Source organism: Crocuta crocuta, unplaced genomic scaffold (genome assembly GCF_008692635.1).
Source record: "Crocuta crocuta isolate KB4526 unplaced genomic scaffold, BGI_CrCroc_1.0 scaffold11, whole genome shotgun sequence".
In the NCBI taxonomy this organism is placed as follows: Eukaryota; Metazoa; Chordata; class Mammalia; order Carnivora; family Hyaenidae; genus Crocuta; species Crocuta crocuta.
The window spans coordinates 6,871,387-6,887,109 of NW_027528624.1; the positions used below are offsets into that span (position 1 = coordinate 6,871,387).

The 15,723-nt window shown below is 42.2% G+C and overlaps 1 protein-coding gene across 2 annotated transcripts in view; it reads right to left on the bottom strand.

The window, feature by feature from the left end:
* The window catches only part of PRKN (parkin RBR E3 ubiquitin protein ligase), a 1,321,737-nt gene that overhangs the window by 574,204 nt on the left and 731,810 nt on the right, over positions 1-15,723 (bottom strand). For both annotated transcript variants that reach the window (XM_077755151.1, XM_077755149.1), the window contains exon 6: positions 13,486-13,601. In XM_077755151.1, coding sequence (XP_077611277.1) covers positions 13,486-13,601 — 116 coding nt within the window. The remainder of the gene's footprint in view (positions 1-13,485; positions 13,602-15,723) is intronic.

Consider the following 15,723-nt stretch of genomic DNA (forward strand, 5'->3'; position numbering starts at 1 on the left):
TAGAAGCTTTATCGTTTCAATGTTAATATTTAGATATACAATTCTACTTGATAGTAATTGTTAGGTATGGTGTGAGATAAGAAATCAAGGTTCACTTTTAAACATAAACATTAAATCACTTTGCCCAGTGCTATTTATTTAACAAAATGTCTCTTCCCCCAGCTGTAATGCCAATATTTAAAGATTTTTTGAAGTTTATTTATTTCTTTTGAGAGACGGAGAGAAGGGGAGAGCACATCCAAACAGGGGAGGGACAGAGAGAGAGAATCCTGAGCAGACTCTGCACTGTCAGCACAAAACCCGATGTGGGGCTCAAGCCCACAATCCACGAGATCATGATCTGAGTTGAAATCAAGACTTGGACACTTAACTGACTGAGCCACCCAGGTACTCCTGTAATGCCACTTTATTACAATCAAGTGACCACATCTATACATAAATCTGAATATAAGTATATAGCTTAATAATATAACTTTATATCTGGAAAAATACTTGTAACTTTCCTAAGACAGACTAAAGACAGGACAGCTAGGCAAAATACTTCCACGGGTAGGAATACACAAGCGACAGCAATCATGGTGAAATGGAGCAGATAGTCAAGGGGAACAAAGGTTAAGAGTGGCTGGGGGAGGGGCACCTGGGTGGCTCAGTCGGTTAAGCGTCCAGCTTTGGCTCAGATCGTGATCTCATGGCTTGTGGATTTGAGCCCCACATTGGGCTCTGTGCTGACAGCTCAGAGCCTGGAGCCTGCTTCTGATTCTGTGTCTCCCTCTCTCTGTCATTCCCACACTTGTGCAAGTGCTCTCTCTCTCTCTCTCAAAAGTAAATAAACATTAATTTTTTTTCTTCAGAACCAGACTGGCTGAGAGGTACCACCATCTGCCATCCAGTACCTGCTCTCCCCCGGCCATCGCTCCTGGAGGACCTCAGGGTATACCTTTTCACTCCGTGCCTATGATGGGCGCCACCTCCTCCTCAGCCCCCGACCACTGCTGCCCCTGAAACCTGCCCAGCTGTAACACGGCCTCTCCTGTTAAGCAGCAGGGGCCGCACAACGCCTCTTCCTCCAGAGGGAAGTAAACACCCTCGTGGAAACCCCAGACTAGAGTTATCCCCCAGCCCGTCATTGGCCTGCTCCTTAGGTGCTGCCATTAACCCCAAATGAAGCAACAGCCACCATCTATGACCACCCCTTCAGCCATAACTTCTATTTGGAATCACCCCTCCTCAGCCCGTTCTGATCTTCTAGCTACAAATCTCCTTCTTTTCCCACAATTAATGACCTCCTTTTCTTTTGAGGCCATGCACACATTCCTGATGCCACAAGAGTATGGCAGCAAAGGGCTGGGGTTTTGCTGTCAGTATTATTGCAGAACAAATCCTGACCCGCCCTCTCTCTGCATTTCAAGAGCATTGCGACCGTTGGCAAGTACGATAACCTCTTTGCACCTTATTTCTCTCATTTGTCAAATGGGTATAACATCGATCTCTGAGAGGCAAAGTGAAGACCAACATACACATCTAACCAATGTCAATGGAGCAATAGAAATTGGTGGCCACTGTTGAACCTACGCTGTCCTGGGCGGTCCTAGCCTCGTGGAATATAAATTTATGTCAGATCATCCTGGTATACATATGGGTCTGGCCTGGGCATATATGAAAGCAGGCCCACGCCGTGAGAAAATCCAACAAAGTACTCTTTCGCTCAGCAGGGGAGAAGGAACCAGACACGTAGACTGACCGTGGCAGCAGCAGTGGCAGAGTCTGGCTTTGGGGATTACGGTCCGGTCATCTGTAGGGTAAGCTGTAAGGAGGAGGTGTCGCAGCAATGTCAGCAGCCACTGACTAAGACAAGAGGGAGCAGGCAAGTTAGTGTGGGCCCTGCTGCAATTCACACAGATCATTCTATGTATTATTTTTAGTACTGTCTCGGGCCAAGTTGAAAGAATCCCTGGAAAGACGTGGCCTAAAAAAAGAAGTTTGGGCCCCCTTTTCATAGGAATAACAGCCCTCAGGTGTTATCAAATTCTGCCCTCAGCTAGCTCTCTGCCACCACACCACTCACTGCCAGCCTCTAGAGCTGCATCCCACCAAAAATGCGCTTTATCTCAGCTTGAAGCACCTAGAACAGTTACTTGAGTCATAGATGAGCTTACTAAATAAATACCTATTGAGACAAATTGACTTAAAATTTTTTTAAATGTTTATTCATTTATGAGAGAGAGAGAGAACACAAGCAGGGGAGGAACAGGGGGAGAAAGAGAGAGGGAGACACGGAATCTGAAACAGGCTCCAGGCTCTGAGCTGTCAGCACAGAGCTCCACACGGGGCTTGAACTCATGAACTGTGAGATCGTGACCTTGGCCAAAGTCAGAAGCTTAACTGACTGAGCCCCCCAGGTGCCCCCAGTGCACAGGTTGACTAAGTTCTCCTCTAACATTAGAGGAGATGCTAGAGATGGCAGACACCTGCTGGAAATTGCTTTGCCCGTGAGAACACTGCCGGAGGCCGCCTGTACACGTGTGCCTGCTCCCACACATGAATGTGTGCACGTGATGGCGGAAGGGCTGTCACATCAGCACACTAAGTAGCCCTGTTGTGGAAGTCTTGCTCTAGAAACCCTGGAGATTTCTTTCTGGCACCCTGCACATCCAGAAGTCCGGGCCATGCTTTCTTGGGTGTAGAATTTGCCAAATTAACAAGAAACAATCAATGCATCTAGACCCTTAACCTCAATAATAACTTGGTCTGGACTCCGGGTTACTGAGACTATTTGCTTGTAAATAACTCTATAAGCTGTAGAAGCAACAAAGGGCAATCTGCAAATACCTAATTCTACATGTCATGGGAAAAAATAGCTACATCAATGACATTTACAGAGCGAAAGGGATGTCCTAGCAGTTAGAAATTTCCTAAGGGTATGAATCAGCACAAATGTTTGCAACGGAAATAACTTCTTCCCCTCACCAAATTTATAGCCAACTGCTCATTACAAGAATAAAACAGCAATGAAGAACACATGAACCAGCCATTTATAATACTTTTTTCTAAGGAAAACATTGCTATTTAAAAACGATGTGATCACGTATTTCTAATGAAAATGGACGGTAACAATAATGTGTGGCTGTCAGCAAAGTTTAGCAAAGCCACCTGGATGCTTTAGGGTTCTAGCTGGTTCTTAACATTCACCATCCAAAAATGAACTGCTTAAAATCCAGACGGTTACAACATGAGAGGTTGACCTTAACAAATACAAAATTGGTCCAAGAGGATTTGCAATATTGTTCTACTCATACCAGCGGGAGCTGCTGTGTGCCCACAGCGACAGTTAAACGAAAAGGTGAGGCATGTGAATTTCATGCACAAGCATCTGGAACATCTCTGAGAAACCCCGCTGATGTAGCCACTTGGATCTGAAATCTATAGGGTTCGCTACAGGTGAAATGAAGGTCACTGACTGACATTAAAATGGCTCACATTTCAAATTATCAATGTTGTTAAAATTTTTCTTCTGTTTTCATAAGTAACTGATCCCAAACGATAGCTCTGAGAAATCTACATCTGAAGGTTGGACTTCAAAATTTCACTTTTCCCCTTAGTCCTAAAAGCACCATAAAAACTCCCCATTGATTTCTGATTAATTTATTTCATTCCGTTTTGGAAAATCCCAATAAATTAAGAATGTTTTTCCCCCTTTTATTTATTTGTATGCTTGTTTACTTATTTATTTTTTCAATTCCAGTATAGTTAGTGTAGTGTTAGGTTTGTTTCAGGAGTACAATACAGTCACTCACCACTTCTATACATTACTCAGTGCTCATCAGGATAGGTTCACTCTTACCGAAGGGCTTTTTGTAAAAGGGAAGTGTTCCATACAAAAGGCACTTGATCTCTGTTGCTCTGCATGAAACCAGATTTACTTTAATTCAAATCAGTAAACATTTATTGAAATCGCATTGATTTCTTTGATCATGTAGCATCCACATGTTTGTGCATCAGCCAGGCTACGACCTTCTCCTTGAGGCAGCCTGCAACTTAGCCAGGCAGGTGGGTTTTTGGTACAGTGCTCAGTGTTTCAACTCTTACTGGTTTGCAGACTGTTTTTGTATTTCATTTTACTAATCCCCTTTGCATATGCAAAGCCACCTTCCATCCTCAGCAGACAGCCTTGCCTTGGACTCTACAGAGAAAACGGAGACCTGCAGGGAGTAAGATGATTGGAGAGAAAGCATCAACCACATGGACCTTGGGTGCAGGCTGATTCCTCAGTTCCTCGAGATAGATCCAGACATAATTTTTAAAATGTCCCAGCCTTGGGGCACCTGGGTGGCTCAGTTGGTTAAGCATCTGACTTCGGCTCAGGGCAAGTCATGATCTCAAGATTCACAAGTTCGAGCCTAGGTAGGGGGCTCTGTGCTAACAGCTCAGAGCCTGAAGCCTGCTTGGGATGCTCTGTCTCCCTCTCTCTCTCTCTCTGTCCCTCCCTCTCTCATGTGCGTACACATGTGCACTCTCTCACTCTCTCTCTCAAAAAATAAATCATTAAAAAAAAACATTAAAATGTCCTAGCCCAAATTTCTTCACCTATAAGACAGTCAAATAATTTGAAATTAATTTAGGGAAAGAATTACAGGGAATTTCAAAGAGGCAATGTAATGTCCTATATGTGAGACTTCACCCACAGGAAGAATTCTCCTTTTTTTTTTTTTTTTTTAATATTTTTATTTATTTCTAGGAGAGAGAGAGAGAGAGAGAGACAGCGTGACCAGGGGAGGGTCAGAGAGAGAGGGAGACACAGACTCTGAAATAGGCTCCAGGCTCTGAGCTGGCAGTCAGCACAGAGCCCGACGCGGGGCTTGAACCCACAAAGCGTGAGATCATGACCTAAGCGAAAGTCGGACGCTTAACCGACTAAGCCACCCAGGCACTCCAAGAATTCTCCTTTCTGGGAGGGCCTGTAGCAGCTCTCTCTCAAGATTGGATCCGATTGTATATGGAAACCAACTTGACAATAAACTATTTGTAAAAAAAAAAAAAAAAAAAAAGATTGGATCCGATTGACATGAGCCACAATCTTTCAGGAAAGAATCACTCACAGCACAAACAGAAGGCAACTAACTCCCATGGGGCCTGGGGCACAGTGTGAAGTAGCCTGCTTCCAGCTAGAAGACACAGCTTTGAAGTTTCCTGTTTCATCTTAAAAGTATAAGATATTCCATTCTATTCTATTACATATTCCTGTTTATTAAGATACAAATGTGGTATTCTGCTTTACCTTTCTCTGTAATGCTATGTAAAACAGCCACTCTGAGATATGGCCCTATTTATATGAAACTATTTTTTGTTCCTGGCATGTTACATTACCTAGGAGTATACAAACTATTTCTCTAGTAAGAGAAATACAGAGATTTTTGTGCACAAAGAAGGTCTCTCTCTCTCTCTCTCTCGCTTTCTCACACACACACACAAATCCAACAATTTTTCCATTATAGAACTAAAGCCATGTACTGAAAAAGGCCATGTTAAATATTTCAGTTAAGTTATATGTCATTGCATCTGGGATCTGTGAAGACACTCTTCAGAGCTGAGGACTGCATAAAATCACCAGTTCCCATCTAATGCCAAAATGCCGAGAAAGGGTTAGGTTGATAACATATAACTATTAAGCAATGTCTCGAGTTTAGACAGAAAAATGACTTGTATATTAATTCTAAATCACAGAATAAATGCCAAATATAACCAAAATTAAAATGTGAATCAAGAGGAGAAGCTGAAGATATAATAAATGTATTCAAAGGGAAAGTTAAACTCAGATCCTCAGGTTTTTTTTAATCTCTCTGTTAAATGAATGAATGAATGCATACCAAAATACTGACAAATAATACTTAAATCACTGTCTCCCAGGATATCAAGAGCAAGTAGAAATGGACTTGGAGATAAATCTTTACTATCTCCAAACCCAAGTAAATTTTTTTAACCCAAGGGATACAGAAATGCTGATGCATAGGAGCACATGTACCCCAATGTTCATAGCAGCACTCTCCACAATAGCTAAAACATGGAAAGAGCCTAAGTGTCCATCAACAGATGAATGGATCAAGAAGATGTGGTTTATCTATACCATGGAATACTACATGGCAATGAGAAACAATGAAATCTGGCCATGTGTAGCAACATGGATGGACCTTGAGGGTGTTATGCTGAGCGAAATAAGTCAGGCAGAGAAGGACAAATATCATATGTTTGCACGTATAGGAGGATTGGGAGGAACTTGACCGAGGAACAAGGGGGAGAAGAAGGGCGGAAATGGTGGGGGAAAGGGAGAGAGGCAAACCATGAGAGACTTTTGAATGCTGACAAAAACTGAGGACTGATGGATGTGGGGGGAGGGGGGGATGGGCATGGAGGAGGACACTTGTGGGGATGAGCACTGAGTGTTATGTGGAAACTAATTTGACAATAAACTATTAAAAAAAATGTTTTATTTATTTCTAGGAGAGGGAGAGAGACACAGCGTGAGCAGGGGAGGGTCAGAGAGAGAAGGAGTCACAGACTCTGAAACAGGCTCCAGGCTCTGAGCTGGCAGTCAGCACAGAGCCCGACGCGGGGCTCGAACCCACGAACCGCGAGATCATGACCTAAGCGAAAGTCGTACGCTCAACCGACTAAGCCACCCAGGCGCCCCTTAACTTTTAAAAATTTTTTTCTGAGAGATTGAGAGAGATTGAGAGAGAGAGAGAGAGAGAGAGAGAGACAGCATGAGCAGTGGAGGGGCAGAGAGAGAGGGAGACAGACTCTGAAGCAGCTCCAGGCTCTGAGCTGTCAGCACAGAGCCCAACGTGGGGCTTGAACACATGAACCATGAGATCATGACCTGAGCTGAAGTTGGACGCTCAACCAACTGAGCCACACAGGTGCCCCTAAGTAATTGTTTTTTTTAAGTCTGCAATCCTAGTTCAGCATTACTTCAACAGGCTGAATGAATTTTAAGACAAATCTGAAAGCAAGAAAATTATTTAAAAAAAAACATTTATATCAAACAACAATGACACCAAAAACATAAGTCTTTACTTATGTAAAGTTAAAGTTAAAGATAATTACAGGGTAGGACCAGTTTTTACATTTAATATCCTATTAGAAGCTGAATTTTAAAACTTGTTTCTGGAAAGTTAAATCTTGGCTCTGTAAACCTAGCTATTTTTTAGTTTGTATTCAGCTTTGTAAACTGAAGAATGGCAGAAAAGGGTGGGGAAAAAAAGTGCAAGAATTCACTAGGCAACCTTAGAAGTAGCAAAGCAGAAAAGTGGGGAGGATTTCTCTTGAGAAATTTCTCTCATTCTCTCAATGATATCATGCTAATATTTTTTCTATTTTTTAATTTTCAAACTTTACATTTTAAATTTTAGAAAGAAGAATAGTGCAAAGTAAGTTTCAAGAGGCAGAGGCACTCATCTACCCAGGGCGGGCACCCAACGTCAGGGTGAGTTCCCAGATACACATGCTGGTCAGGGGAAGACTACAAGTCTCCCTCTGGCTTTGCCCTATCATCTTCATACGACAGAATATCATCCCTCCAGAGCTGAACGGAGGTACCCGGGAATGTTCTGAACCTCTCTGATGTCATTTCTATTGGAAATACATAGCAATATAGCCACTCTACCTTCAAGGGCTGTACTTTCTGTTCTTGGCTCAAGTTTGTGTGTTTTGTTCACTCCACTACTTTTTCTTCACAAATATGAGACTATCAACTGATAACCCTGAGTGGATACAGATCAACTCACTATTGTAAGTAAGTAGAAAGGACCGCGAGGCTGGATGGCAGATGAGAACCTGCTGGTTCACATAAAACCTGAGGGTGTTTGGCTCTCAAACAGTTCACTTTTTTTAAGGGAGAGGAAAATATTTTATATGCAATGTAAACTCAAAGTGATAGGGTTTTGGGAGGGATTGTGGGGGTTTCGGAGCTGATGGCCAAGAAAGAATTCTTGACGATGTCTTTGGTGCGTAAAGGTGCTTTGCTTTATTAAAGCACAGGGACAGGGCTTGTGGGCAGGAAGAGCTGCACTGGGGTCCTGACGGGTGACTCATTATATCCCCTCATGCTGGGAGGGAGTCAGGGATAGACTAAGTCTCTAAGACATTTTGGAAGCAAAGTTTCCAGGACCTTGAAGGGCTTGCTGCTGGGAAAACACCATTTGTTGCTGTTTGGTAAGGACTCAGTCATGAGACCCTTCAGATGTATATCGGGGGCCATACGCTTGGAGTATGATTGCCACCATATACCTTGGAGGAGTTGACATAAAGGAAGTTTCCAAAGGAATTTTTATATGTTAAAGTAGACTTACAGGATCCTCAAGGTTGGGATAATGTTCAGCCAATATTCTCTTTTTCCCCCAGGAAAGTGTCATCATCGAGGCAGCTGATCTCCTAGAGGGAGGTCACTCTGCCTGTTTCAAGGACTTGTCTAGGGGTGCCTAGGTGGCTCAGTTGGTTAAGCACCCGACTTCAGCTCAGGTCATGATCTCAGTTTGTGGGTTCGAGCCCCGTGTAGGGCTCTGTGCTAACACCTAGCTCAGAGCTTGGAGCCTGCTTCAGATTCTGTGTCACCCTCTCTCTTTTACCCTACCCTGCTCACTCTGTCTCTAAGAAATAAATAAAACATTAAAATTTTTTTAAAAAAGGACTTGTCTATGGGCTGTAGGCAGTAAAGGAAGTTTAACTTTTCACATCACTGTGGCAAGAAATTAAACCCCTTTCCTTTGCCCTTGGGTAGCCAGGAGTTTCCAAGATATATCACACATATTCCACCTTGGGGGGGGGTGGGTACTGTTAGCCTGTACTTTGCCCTCAGCTCACCCCATGCTCCCTCATTGAAAGGACACAAACCATGTACCAAATGAAATTCTCAGCCTAATATCTGGAAATGAGTAACACCTCTACCTAGTGTGGGTATATATATATATTTGTGGGTAAATATATATATATATGTATATACATATATGTGTGTACATATTATAACCACATATGTGGGCTCTGGAAGGAAGTGTCAGTGAAAACCTCATCTTTTATTTCTGCATCTGTCAGCAGGCAGGACCACACACAAGTGTTTTCTCAAATGGTATGATCAATGTATAAGCTGTGAACAAGACTGCTCCTACCTTTTGCAAGCTTTTAAAACCAGTCAGAGCCTTATAGATTACCTACTCCAATTCTTGGATTTTGTAAGCAACCCGAAGGCCTAAGAGATTATGTTATTTTTGTAAGGTCAAAAAGTTACCTTAGTGGCCCTGGAGGCCCTTGAATATAAGTTATTATACACTAGTTGAGAATTATTGTTAAGAAGGCCGATGAAAGAGATGTTGATCTCTTTTTACACAAAAGTATGTTTGTAAAACACAACAATAAGCACAATCTTTACCTTGCTACCAATTCTCTTCAAACTCTTTCAAAGGACAGAAACAGAATGAATACTTCCTAACGCATTCCATGAGCCAGAATTACTTTAAAGCTGAAACCAGACAAAGACAATATAAGAAAACTACAGACCTACATCTCTCCTGAGCACAGATGCAATTATCCCCAGCAAAATATTCATGAATCAAATACAAAAAAGCGTAAACAAATTATATACTGTCATCAAGTGGGATTGAACACAGGTATGCAATGATTCAACACTCAAAGATAAATTAATGTAATCCATCACAAACGAAACAGGTTAAGCAACAGACTAAAAGAGATAAATCGCATAATACGGGTAGATACAGAAAAAGTATTTGACAAAGGCCAATGCCCATTCATGATAAAAACTGAAAACTAGGAGTGGGGGGTAACTACCTCAAAAGTAAATGGATAGGGAAGGAAGGTATGAAACTGTGTGTGTTCACAGATGACAGAATCATCTATGCAGAAAACCTGAAAGATCCTAGAAGATAATTCCAGAAATAATAAGCAGTTATAGCAAAGTTGCGGGATACCAGGTCAATACGTAAAAGTCCATCATTCCCCACATCCCTGCAACAAATAAGTGGAATTTGAAATCAATCTTCTGGCTGTAATCTATTATGTAGTTACTTATGCCTAATTTGACTAATGATGTATGATTGAGGCACATGAAAATATAAAACATAAACTATAAATCGATACCCCCAAGTTTTTATTTTCAGTCCTGTAATTAAATAACTTATTTCCAGGAAGATGCAATATTTCAAAACCAAAACCAAAGAAATATATTTAAATGTAAGTTCACAGGTCAAGAAATTTTATATTAATAAAGGACACATTGATATTATGTATAATTGAGTAATAAAGTTATTTCAGAGGACAGATTTTTTTTTTAGATTCTTTCAAAACTTTCATACTGAGAAAGTTTTGCATTTTTCTCTCACAATAGAAAATGTAAAAAAAATGCAAACAAGAGAGAAATGCTCAAGCTTGCTAATAACATTTTTAAAAAAATATTGTGGCTTCTGGGTGAATCAATCAGTTGAGCATCTGACTCTTGAATATGGCCCAGGGTTATGGGATCGAGCCCTGCACCAGGCTCCATGCTTGCACACTCTCTCTCTCTCTCTCGCCCTCTGCCCCCCCCCACTCACATGCATGCATGTGCTCTCTCTCAAAAAAAGTTTTAGAAAAAAGTTTAAAATTTTAAAAAAATTAATGACAAAATTAATATTCTTTAGCAACTGGGCAAAAACTAAACATATGAACATAATACTGGAGGAGATGAGGCAGGGAGCCCTCTCAAATATAGACAATCATAGCCTAAAAGGGAAATAAACTTTCAATATGTATCAAGAACCTTAAACATGTCCATGAATATTGACCTTCTGTTACCACTTCTATGACACTATTCTTAGGTTCAAAACATGCACTCAATGATTTTTGGAAAAGGATATAAGTTTAAGTGTTACTTAATCTCATTTTTATAGATTTTTTTAGCTTTTAGAGACAGAGAGGGACGGGGAGTGAGAGGGGAGAGGCAGAGAGAGAGGGAGACATAGAATCTGAAGCAGGCTCCAGGTTCTGAGCTGTCAGAACACAACCTTATGAGGGGCCCCACTCCACGAACTGTGAGATCATGACCTGAGGTGAAGTTGGACACTTAACCAACTGAGCCACCCAGGTGCCCCTTAATCTCATATTTTGAATTAGAAATAATTCAGTTCACCAGCAATAAGGAAATGATGAAATGTTAGGTACCTATTAAAAAAAAAAAAAAACCTAAACCAGACAAAACTTGTTTTCATGGGATATTTCATAGCAAGTAAAATTTATCATGATGCAATGTAAATGAAAAGCCAGATACAAAACTATATATACAACGATTGCGTATAGCGTGTCCGCGCACACACACAAACACACACACACACACCATATGTACACGCAAATATTTAGGCATACTTAAGATACTGGGAAGAATTAAACCCAAATCTTACTAATCATGAGGGTAAACAATTTCTAATATTTTTTTTAGTTTGTGTGTGTGTGTGTGTGAGTGAATCACTTCTAATTTAAAAAAAGCATTAGCAGGAAATAAAGAACATAATCAGCAAAGTACAACATAAAATCCTGGTGTGTCCTCATGCAGGCCTTTATGACATCCCTATGCAGGCAGCCTTCAGTATGAGAGGAGGGGGCCTCTTCCTTTATTTTACATACAGGGCATCCCCCTCCTGCCTTATACAAGAAGGGACCTTATTTAGTCAAGTGGTTGGTAATACACACACACTTCAATCTAACTGAAAATAGTAGCTTCTGTTTATAAGAGCACCCAAAAATAATAACCAGAAAATAATTGCCACACGCAACATTATTTTTCCAGCAGCTCTGTGCCCGTGCATCCGGCAAGCGGATTGTTTCCCTGGGTGGGTGCTGGGAGTCGCTAATACAAATTTAACAGCTTCGCGGCAGGAAGCAGAGAGAGCAGTGCTCACAGTAAGGTACTATGATCAACACTACACACGTTAATGCCATCTTTACCGACTCTAAGGGAGGGTCTTTAAGTACAGGCTGGTGGCTGCATTCTGATTTAGAGAAAAACCCATTTCTCCTTTGAAAAACGGAGACGCGATGTGAATTGCTCGCTGCTTTCAGAACAGTTGAGCCCTCATTTTTAGAACTCCCAGCTCCTTTTCTGAAATACCAGAGGAATCCGCTGTTCTTGTGTGTCAAAAACATTAGCCATTTGCAATCATTCAGCTTATGGAGGGATGCTGAAAACCTGCATTTTAGGCAATATTGTGGTATCCCCTCTCACAGCAGAAACTAAAAATGCAGCAGCAAAATAAAAAAACAAAAGTCTCATTTTTCTCCCTTCTTTGGAAACAAGTTTATCCAACTGATACTGTTAAGGATTTGAGGCTTCTATTAGTCAACATTTTTAAATTCAATTTATTACAAGATAGAAGTATTATGTTAGAAGGATTAGTAACCACTAACCACAAAATTCCAGAGTTTAAGGTAATTCTAAAAGGCCACCTAACAGAGTCCTGAGGCCAAAGAGAGGCAACATTGAAATGCCAAGGGTATATATCTGTCTTTGCTTAAAAGTCTGCAGTAAGCAGGGTTCTTTGACTTTTTTCATTAATTCATTTTGGCATTTCACTAAAAGTTCCTTGATATCAGGGCTAAGACCCCTCTCTTGCAATTTGAGCTTCTAGCCAACCGCAGAGAATATGTAATCAAGCTAATTTCTTTTACTCTGTTCAATTGAATAGTGCAAAGTAAGGCATTCTACTATCAGCCATCGACTCTGTAAATTAAATAGGCTCAGATTTTTCTACTTGGTCCTTGCCTCCCAAGCTAGAATTCAAATCTAGTCGTTATCCCTGTTTTCCCAACAAAGTATGTCCACATGCTCTTCCACTGTTTTCCCGGAGATTAGAAATAACCAGGTCCCAAACGAGCTACATGCTTTGATTTGGGGTGTATGGATATATATGAAGCCCCAATAGAAACATAGGCAAGTTATGTGGAAGAACTGAAGTGGATGAAAGAGACCTTTTTAAGATAAAATGTTGGGGCACCTGGCTGGCTCAGTCAGAAGAGCATGTGACTCCTGACCTTGGGGCTGTGAGCTCGAATCCCACGTTGGCTGTAGAGATTGCTTAAAACAAAATGTTATGGATCGTGTATTCCGAGAATAAATGGCACTCATAAATCGTTATGGCCTTCCTAACACTAGTGTCGTGTTTTAATTCAGTTTAGAATTCACCGATATCCAACACATGTGTTTATTTCTTAAGATTACACTACTTCTAGATGTAAGTCGTCTCTTTTCTCTCTTAGGATCCTATTCGCCCACTGACCACATGAAGGATTTGGCACTTTAAACAGTCTGATGTTGAAATATACCCACATTGCGCAAACGGCGTCGAAGCAAAGCAGACACTCCTCAATAAAGAGACACCACCAAGGAGGTTCCGTGAGAAGTCACCACGAGAAAGCAGCGTGTGGAGGGTGACGGCGTTCTCAGCTCCTTACCTGATGTCGGTACACGTGATGCAGCTGATGTCGCGGCTGTTTGCGGTGATCAGGTTCAAAGCTACTGATGTTTCCTTGTCAGAGGTTGGGTGTGCTCCACATTTAAAGAAAAATTCCTGGAAGGAGGAGAACGACGTGAGAAATCTCAGACGTGGAACTCAGCTGGCCGTCCTCCCCTCTCTCGCAAACATTTTCACATTCAACAAACTCTTCGGACAAGAGAGGAAATCTATCATGAGGTAGGAGTTAGAAATAAGTCCACCTCAAACCTTCGGAGGGAAACTAAATACCCTGGTGCCAAACTACTCAACAGCCCCCTTTCTAGGAGGGTCCAAGTGTCTGTATTCACCTTCCTTTCCCATCAGCTGCGGAGCTGGGGAGATGCTCTGTGACCCTGGTTTAGCGATGCCCTTCCGTGCTCAGTGGGTCTGATAGAAGGACACGGTGGGGAAGCAGGAGGTGTCTCACCAATGAGGAAAGAGATGCTGAGCCATGAAATGATTTGCCCCAAAGTCCAACAATCAGAGGTGAAGGCAGGAAGTAACCAGGTTTTCTAAGGGGAAACCCAGTGGGTTTTCTACAGCACCACAAGGCAGTGGTCAGTCGGCGACAGGGAGGTGGTACAGAGTAAGGAACCTAGGGGCCTGTACTATAAATAAGCATGTGCATACATGCAGACTTACAGATCAGCAGAGCGGACTCTCCCCAGACGCCCCCTGAACCTTTCTCTGCCACCGTACAGGGTCCCAGAATTCCCTGGGAGACTCCAACCCCACGCTCCACGCTAAGGAGCAGGGAATGTTCTACACCTGTACCTCTCTCCTTAACTGGCTTCTCCAGCCTTGTCCTGCTCACACTCCCTTAATTTAGCTCTTCACATAGGTCACATTCTTTCGATTGCTCCTGTTCTCCCTTCTCAGCCCGAATCTTCTTTTTATTTTTCTTCATTTCTTCCTTTTGTTATGTCTCTGTTTGTTCACACACCCCTTTACCCTTTATACACTGAGGTGCTTAGCACAGTAACTGCTCTGCCTCTTGCACCTTCCATGATAATCCCATCGTGAAGGGAAGTTTTCTGCTACGGCAAAAATTCAGTACAGGTGCATCCCTGGACAGCAGAAGGACGCTTCCTCACCTCACTTCCCCCCCAACTCCACTGAGTAAAACTACTTGGAATATGGGAAGTATTTCCCTTTAAACACTAGACTTTGCCTTTTGTTAAAGCTCCACATAATTAAATGTTTTTGGCTTCATGGGACTTCGGGGATCTTTGTTGTACATCTTAATCTGCACTGTAGCCTAAGAGTTCCCATGGACAGCATTGCAGATGGATATACATGGCTGTGTTCTAATACAACTTTACTTATAAAAATGTTTGGACAATTGAATTTTGTCCATAGGTCACAGATGGTTCACCCCTGAGGTACTGTGGAATACCTTATTCATATTTGTGTCTAACAGTGTCCTGCATAGAATAGGTATTAGTTTTTCCTAAATAAAAAAAAATTGATAGGCTTATTAACAAAATTGTATCATCACCCCTTTACACATTTGACAGCACTTGCCCTAATTGATTCTTTCCCTGCCTGTAACCCAACTAGCCTCCTTCTTCCCTCGGACCTGGGATATGGTGAGCAACACCTGTGGCTTTGAAACACTAGTGTGCACGGGAAACACCTGCTGGGTTAGACGTCACTGGACCCCACACCAGGTTTCTCTAATTCGGTCATTCTGAAGCAGGGCCAAGGATGTGCACCTTCTAACATGCTGGCAGTGGATGCTTTCACTCCTGCTCCAGGAGCCACACATTTGAGAACCATCGAGCTATACTGACATTGGGGGTAAAGGGAGTCAACTCTGTTTCTTCTCTCAGAAGACGACAGCTGAAACGTAGCTCGCTTATCACATCTGAAAGTGATGCTACGTCTCTGACACCACATGCTACTCTCCAAAACTCTCAGGTGTGCCACTGGACAGAGAAGTGTCCCAAACTCGAGCCCAGACTCCTCTTAATTGCAAGTGTCTTCCCAGCCCCAGATGGTGTAATTGCTAGTTAACCAGAACCTATACTATCTGGGGCGTGTCCTCCTCCCTGCAGTCTCCAGCCCCACAGAGAAGGGTGTGACAAGAGTCTTGCTAGAATAGATGGCGTGTCCAGTGCTTCTGATGAACACCTGTTTAGGTAGGTCTGTGGCGTCATGACCAGGAGCTCAGGACTTTCCCTGGAGCAGCTTGGAC